Source organism: Protomyctophum bolini (genome assembly GCF_963924005.1).
Source record: "Protomyctophum bolini genome assembly, chromosome: 6".
NCBI classification, from domain to species: domain Eukaryota; kingdom Metazoa; phylum Chordata; class Actinopteri; order Myctophiformes; family Myctophidae; genus Protomyctophum; species Protomyctophum bolini.
The window spans coordinates 31,834,933-31,842,611 of NC_137867.1; the positions used below are offsets into that span (position 1 = coordinate 31,834,933).

Sequence of the window (7,679 nt, forward strand, 5' to 3'; positions counted from 1 at the left end):
AAAGATGAGAATGCAAATCAGTTCATAGGTTATTCCCACAAGGATTCTACAATGTATCATACAAATGCTATCTTAAAGTATAGTAGCCTAATACGACCACCACGACAACGACGACTACTACTACTACGCATAATAATAATAATATTAATAATAATAATAATAATAATGTACTCTAAAACTTGATACAAATGCAGGTTATACTTTTAAATAATTAGCCATTAAAGAAATATTGCACAAATCCTTGATCGTGATCTATATTCTACACCTGCCATGTAGCCTACTGTGAAATGATTTGTCAATTAGTAGTGGAAAGACTTGGAGCACGGGCTTGAACACTGCGTTCTGATTGGTCCAACCCGTTCACTCGTAATGTTCAGCGCTTCCATATAAACGCATGCAGACTTGACACCGTTGCTATGTGTCATGCAAGTCAAAAGGGATAGAGTATAGGCTTGAGTCCAATGTAGAAAGGGGGGAAAATAGCAGCATTAGGTAGATGGTAGCCTACTTGGCATAGCTTACATATTCTGTCACGGCGTTGTATAGAAGCTTTGGAGCGGCATTCATATGAATGATCAATCATCCAGGACACATTTCTTTACATTTTGTTATAGTATCTGTGTTAAGGGGACGATGCCTTTGAGGACCGGACTTTTTCTTCTGATGGTGCTGAACGCATCTGCATATGAACTGGATCAGAACGAGTCCTATTCACCCAGGAGAACACGCTTTTCTGCAAACAGCCCTTGTAAGTAACATTCTCTCTCTAGCCTAGGCTACTACATCTCTCAGAGGCAGCTATAGAGTGCAGCTGTTATAGCACAGATTTCTATATGGTGATTGGCAGCCTTCTTACCTTTCATGTCTACTCTGTGGATATTTCTTTTATTTCCCCTCCCCACACACACAAGCATTATTTATAGGCCTATATGCAGCCTCCCCCCTCAAACGAAGCCTTTGAATTGATTCACGGAAGAGGCTGCAGGGTTAGCAGGAGCGGCTGTGGTTTGCCGGTGTTTTACCGGCAACAGATGAGAGTGAGCTTCGTGCTGCTGCTGACACCTGCGCCTGCAGGCTGTGGCTGTGTCATGTCAATTGTGTCTCTGTACGGTCGGCGGCTATGTTACACATAGGCGCCTCAATATATTGGACTGACTCTGGGGGCTTTTACATGGTGCATTAGTCTGCTCCAAAAACGCCTTCCTGCTGTGTAGCTTACTAGTAGTAACATAGCGGAGGTTTTTCAGAACTCTTGGCGGCCCCTCGCTGTTCGCCAGCCTTCAATAAGGCAGCGTGGGGCCACGGCTTTAATTGAATCGTGTATAATAGGCTATGTCCTAACTGCTATTTGAATTTAACCTGTTGCTATCATGTTGTTGACAACTGGAGCACGACGATGGGGAAAATTAACAGATCTGTGTATGTCTTTTCATCTTGTCTTGACTTAAGTCAAGACAAGATGAAAAGACATACACAGATCTGTTAATCCCTCAATTGAGTTCTGAGACATGCGGGCCACTGGCGGCAATGCATGGTTCATTTTAGAAAGCCTGAAGATCGTTACAATGTAGGCAATGATATAGCTCATCATGATAAAGTTATATGCCCAGTGAGTTTGAAGGCCCCATCTCGTCTATAAATGCAGTGACACACTACTAACCCTTTGCTTATCACAAAAAGACATGATCGTGGCGTGTGAGTGAGTGAGTGAGTGAGAGAGAGAGAGGGATTAATTATTGTTTTGTATGTTGTAAATGGTGCTTAGCTGTCAGTGAATATTTATCTCATTCATCTAGGGTATTGAAAACCTGTGTGTGTGTGTGTGTGTGTGTGTGTGTGTGTGTGTGTGTGTGTGTGTGCGTGTGTGTGCTATGCATTTGGGTTAGCCTACTATCTGCATGCATGTTGGCTACCTTTTGTATGTTGATCCCTGGTCCTCAAATATGTAGTTCAAATATATCCCATTTGACCAGAGAATAGTGAAATAAGGCCAAATAATGCCTATAAGGCTCAGAAAGTTGAAAGATATATCCACATTTAAATTTACTATTTGCCTTAGGCATGCAATGAATACGACGGCTCGCCCCTTTTCCAACTCGCCCCAAGTGGCGAAGATCGGTCGCCCCAACGGGAAGATCGGTCGCCCCAAAGCCCGGAGAAGTCACCCCCAAAAGTCCGGACAAGTCGCCCCGTAAAACCGTTGTATTTTCGAGGTAACAGCAGGTCTCCAGCTAAATCTTTAACTCTAACAAGTACTGTACTTTTAGGCAGACATACAATAGTACAACAATAGTACAACAACAACTAATTTCAGTAACAATGGAGGGGGGTGAGCCATTCATTATCCATGCATCATTTTCATTTGACCAACAACAACAAACTGGTTCTAAATGTTCTTCTTTGACAAACATTGATTCTAAATGTTCCAATATGAGAAATAAGGTAAAATAAACATGGGGCAAGATATCCGTGCTTTAGGGCGAGATACCCATGTTTTGGGGGCGAGCTATCCACGGCTTGGGGCGAGCCGTCTTAACTTTTCGAATTTCCGGGGCGAGTTGGCAAAGGGCCGAGATGACCTGTTACCCATGCGACCATCAACTCTTTAGAGATTCATGAAAATATAGGTTCAAAATGCCATTACCCAAACTTGTGCAAACGTTGTTCATCTTTCTCAACATCCCTATGTTCATTGTTAAGGATTTGACTGTGTCTATGTCCAAAGACCAATGGTCAGAAAATAAAATTATATTCTAATTACCGGTATACATACACGGTACAAATGTATCCTTTGTTCTGATGGCATCATTGGTTAGCCAAAAAGCCCACTATTTGTGTCATGAGCTTAATGGGTGTGCACTGTGCAGGGATCCCTTTTGAACATGCTGATGGCTCCCCTGCTGATCGGTTCACTCTCTGTACCCACAGCAGATGTGGCACGCTGTCTCAACAGTGCCCTCCAAGTTGGCTGCGGAGCCTTTGCCTGTCTGGAGAATTCAACTTGTGACACAGATGGCATGCACGACATCTGCAAGTCCTTCCTCTACAGTGCTGCTAAATTTGATACTCAGGTACAGTGATTCTTAAATGACATCTTGGGAAGATATTTTTTGCTGTGTAAGCAGTATAGGCCTATAAACCTATAACTGTATAACTCCTGGATTACCATCAAAATGAGAATTTCTCACATTGCTGCTGTTAGGTGAGCAGATGAGCACCAATGTGAAAGGAGGGGGGGCAGTACCATTTTATGTTGCAACGGACCGAATGTGTGCGATTAGAAATTAGATATGAAGTTAATTGAAACTTGTTTTCTGTGCAGGGTAAAGCATTTGTGAAGGAGAGCCTTAAGTGCATTGCCAATGGCATCACCTCCAAGGCATTCCCCACCATTCGCCGCTGCTCCACCTTCCAAAGAATGATTTCTGAGGTGCAGGAGGAATGCTACAGCAAGCTAGATATCTGTACTGTTGCCCGAACCAATCCAGATGCCATTGGTGAAGTGGCACAGCTACCAAATCACTTCCCCAATAGGTGAGCTCTACATTAACGAGTGTTAATGTATTTAGAGACTGTAAAGATTGACTCAATAAATGAACACAATGACATTTATATGTAGGCCTACTGTACTATTCTGAAAACACCATTATATCAACACACAAAAGGAAACCTTGCAATTTGTACCACTAGAGGGAGCAACAGCAAATCACTCCCAGCATTAAAAAGTAGTCACATAACATTTTACTGCAACATGTATTGATTGACATTTAGACTTAAAGGCATTATGTGATGCATCATTTCACAGGTTTTATGGTAAGCTGCTACAGAGCCTGATGGACTGTGACGAGGACACGGTGGACCGTGTGAGGACCAGCATGGTGTCGCGGATGGGCCCAGAGATGACTATGCTTATTCAGCTGCTTCAGAGCAAGCCCTGCCCATCCATTGCTGCGGCTGCAGCTGCTGCCGTTCCGACCGGAGTGGAGGGCCGTGGGAGCTGGCGTTGGTCCATGGGTCCCCACATGTACAAGATCCCTCCTAATCTGCGAAACAGAGATTCTGCCAGCCATTTTGGCAAGAAGCGTTCTGCCAGCGACAGCTCCTAACTCCCACTCAGATTCAAAAACTCTGCACACTCCTCAGAATCATGAAAAAAGCAAGCTAAGCTCTGCTATTCCCTAACGGTGACTATAAATCCATTCCTCCTCCACCACCAGGCTGGAAGTTGCAGAAACCTGCATATCCAGGGAATTCCGATAGAGTTCCAACTAAGTTTATATCAGAGTTTGATTGCCGTTATACTGTACATTCTACACTTTAGGTTTGAGAGCATCCCCTTCACATCAAACAGTTTCAAACATATTCACTCAGTTAGTGCCGAGCATATATGGCTGCTGCATCTACAATATGGTCCGGTTCACTTCACCATTCTCTACAGCAGAGAAGAATTCCTTAAAGAGCTGCGGTGATGCCAAGCACAAAACAGCCATAGTGGTTCACGCCTCTAGTCTAGAGCACAAGTGGTCTGTATTTTCAAAAGACAAAACTAGAACATCATAGCACATATTCATTAATAAGTAATCAACGGTTGCATCAGTAGTTAATTGATAGGAATGGGAAACTATTATTCATATTTCATGCACGAGACCAATCAAATTGTGAACATGTGCTATGGAAATGGGTGGCGTATCTGTTTTCTCACAAAACATAATACTTTAATCATGTACTGTATACTAGATTATGAGACAGCCATATCCAGACCCCTGGAAGGGAGCACTTATAAAGAGAGAGGTCCCCTAGGCCTAGATGTTTCACAATAGCCTTTGAGTGGTTACCTTAAGCTGACCAAATAACTTCAAACTGCCCTGAATGCTATTCATGAAATACCAAAACTGTAGAGCTAGATCACTTATATTAGTTTTTCTGGTGGCAGATCAAGCCGTGATTCTTCACCTAAATGCATTTTGCTTCATGATCCTGCGTTTAAGGATTTTTTTAGGGCATGGCTTATTTTCTCTGAAGTCATTTTTTGAATATCTTGTCTCCATACAGCAAAATCCTGTGTTAATTTAAGTCTGAGAGAGTACAAATAGTACATTTATACACTGTCTGACTTAAATTAACACTGTATTTTACAGTGCAGACATTCTTAAAACATACGACTGTTGAGCTCTACTGTATACATGGGGTCCATGTTGAGTGAAAATCTGTATCCATATTTCTTAACCGTGTGTGAAGCAGTGGTGTCTGGTCAGAAAGTTCACCCCCTGAGATTGAGAGCAGCCATCTTGTTGGACTGATTTTCATCATTCTCTGAGGTGAATAACATATTAGAGGGTTGTGTGTCAAGCACACTGGCTTCCAGTGTTGAGAATGAGAATGACTATTTAAAAAGCCTTGTTGGAATGATATGATATTTATTTTCCTACTATATTATTTAATTTTTGTTTTTTATTTTATGGCATTAATTGTAGTTTTAGTTAGATTGCAAATAACATGCCATTTGGTCACAAGTTTACAACTCGTATATGAACATGCGCTCAGCGTCACATCGTTGAGCTGCCAATATGCGGTGACTGAATAGGACCCGTGTCATGACTCTGTGCTGGTCATAGGGGAACAAGTTGGTCATTCAAATTCAGGTGATCTATTTTAAGGGTGTTAAATGGGACCACATACAAAATAAGATAGTTTACCATAATTTTTTAATACATATACTATGGCAAAGTGATAATTGCTTTGTTGAGTGCTAAGGTTTTGTGTACTTTACTTTCTGAATATCGCTGTACGCGGTATGATTAAAATAAAGGAAACATCAACATAAAGTATGATCGAAGTATGCTCCATGCCAGAGTTTTCCCCTTGCAACAATCCATAAGAGGGCCATATAACAAATCATAACAAAACATCAAAGATGAGCTTTACTCCATACATGTCTTATTAGTGTGGTTGTCCGAAAGGTCAAACAGACTATAGTAATTGTAATCTACAGTATGTTAGGAGAAAGTATGACATCCAACATGATTGCATGCGCTTTAGCCTGCTAGGTTTGCTGAAAGTGGATTCTCCATCAATGGGTCACCCAGTGGTTTGAAGAGAGAAAGCAAAGAGGATCAATATATTTGCCAAATCTGGATGAATGCCAAAAAAAAAAAAAACTCTGAGCACTTGGCTCAATACTTTGGTCAGACATTTCAGTTACGTTCACAAAAGAGAGTCAACAGTTTTAGCCGCAGACACAAAACAGCACAAGTCAGGGTGAAAAACAATAAACTTGTAAGGAAACTTTAGAGGGAGCCATTGCCAATGACACTGCACATTCATTCACACAGGGTATTTGCAGTAATTTCACCCTGATGGCTCATTAGTTGTCTTAGGTTACTGCCACTAATTCAACTGTATTCCACAATCCTTTACTGATGTATGTACTGTACATAGTAAGACATCTGTAAATGTGCACTGTGACAACAAAATATCCCAGCACAATATCAGCACACTATCCATATGTAAGATCCTATTTGATATGTTTGAGAAATACAGTAAATCAACTTGAGACAACATCACAGGTATCAAGCTTGAATGGCTGTAAAATCACCTCACTAAGGAAAATCTTAATGTTGAAGTTTCCTTATTTTTCTTCATATCAAGCAGATAGCTGATTGGTCGTGTGACGTCATTAACGGGCAGCTCACATTAGCTTCTGTTAAAGACTAAACTGCATATGTTGTGCAAAGGCAAATTCTCAGAGTCAGTGTTACTTGGAAATTACAATGAATTGGAATCAGTGTTGGAGTCGATATGCATTTCAATAGAATGCAGTGAACACAGACAGTGAATTTTCTCTAAAATTCATGAACTGTTAACCTAAATTTAGTCATAAGAGATTCATATCCAACCTACAACATTACTGAGAATGAGGTTTCTGTCATTCAAATGCGACATGCAGTTAGTTTAAATACTGGAGTAAACTAAGAGTGAATTGACCCCAACGCTGCTTCGATCAGAGTATTTCCACAACTGTATTTTTGGGTGACACTACAGGTCACTACAGGTTTTGGTTTGATGTCAAATTAGCAGTAGTGTTAAGAACTCCAAACTATGCAATAATCTCTGGCACAAAGGTTTCAGAGCAACACACAAATTTACCTTTGTTCCATTCAGTGCCAGCTGATGCTGTGTGAATAAAGCAACAGCACGTATGCTCTCGTACTGTACCACCAGTATGAAAACAATTCCTTTATATCCCCTTTCTTATTTATGTGACTTTGGTTAATTTGCATATTTTGTTTTTTTATTTGTTGTTTTTTTTCTTTTCTGTGAATACTCTGTTTTTTTTGGGGGGGGGGGGGGGGGGGGGTTGAGGTTAGAAGCTTTGAAGGAAACATTCGGAAAGCTAAGAACCGTATTCACACTGTAGTATACCCTAGCCTATTACTTCATGTTACATGATATGCACTTTGCATCTTAACCACTATAAAGGGCATTGAAACATTCAGGACACGTGCAATTGAGACATGTTTTATTTACCCGATGAGTAGGAATACGTTTGAATATTTTGCATTTATTGATGTGTGTGTCTCCATTGTCCGTGGGTAAATCAACCCAACAGTTGCTGCTAACCTATAGCCTGTTTTATTTCCATGTGAAGCTGTCCAGTTTAAGTTCTACTGGACTGATGC

General features: G+C 41.0%; 1 protein-coding gene across 1 annotated transcript; it reads left to right on the forward strand.

Moving 5' to 3' along the window:
* Positions 1 to 438: 438 nt before the first annotated feature.
* stc1 (stanniocalcin 1) lies at positions 439 to 7,318 on the forward strand. The gene is made up of 4 exons (XM_080765192.1): positions 439 to 748; positions 2,929 to 3,071; positions 3,323 to 3,534; positions 3,806 to 7,318. The coding sequence occupies exons 1-4, from the start codon at positions 568 to 570 to the stop codon at positions 4,104 to 4,106; spliced, it is 837 nt and encodes a 278-aa protein (XP_080621318.1). The 5' UTR covers positions 439 to 567; the 3' UTR covers positions 4,107 to 7,318.
* Positions 7,319 to 7,679: the final 361 nt, after the last annotated feature.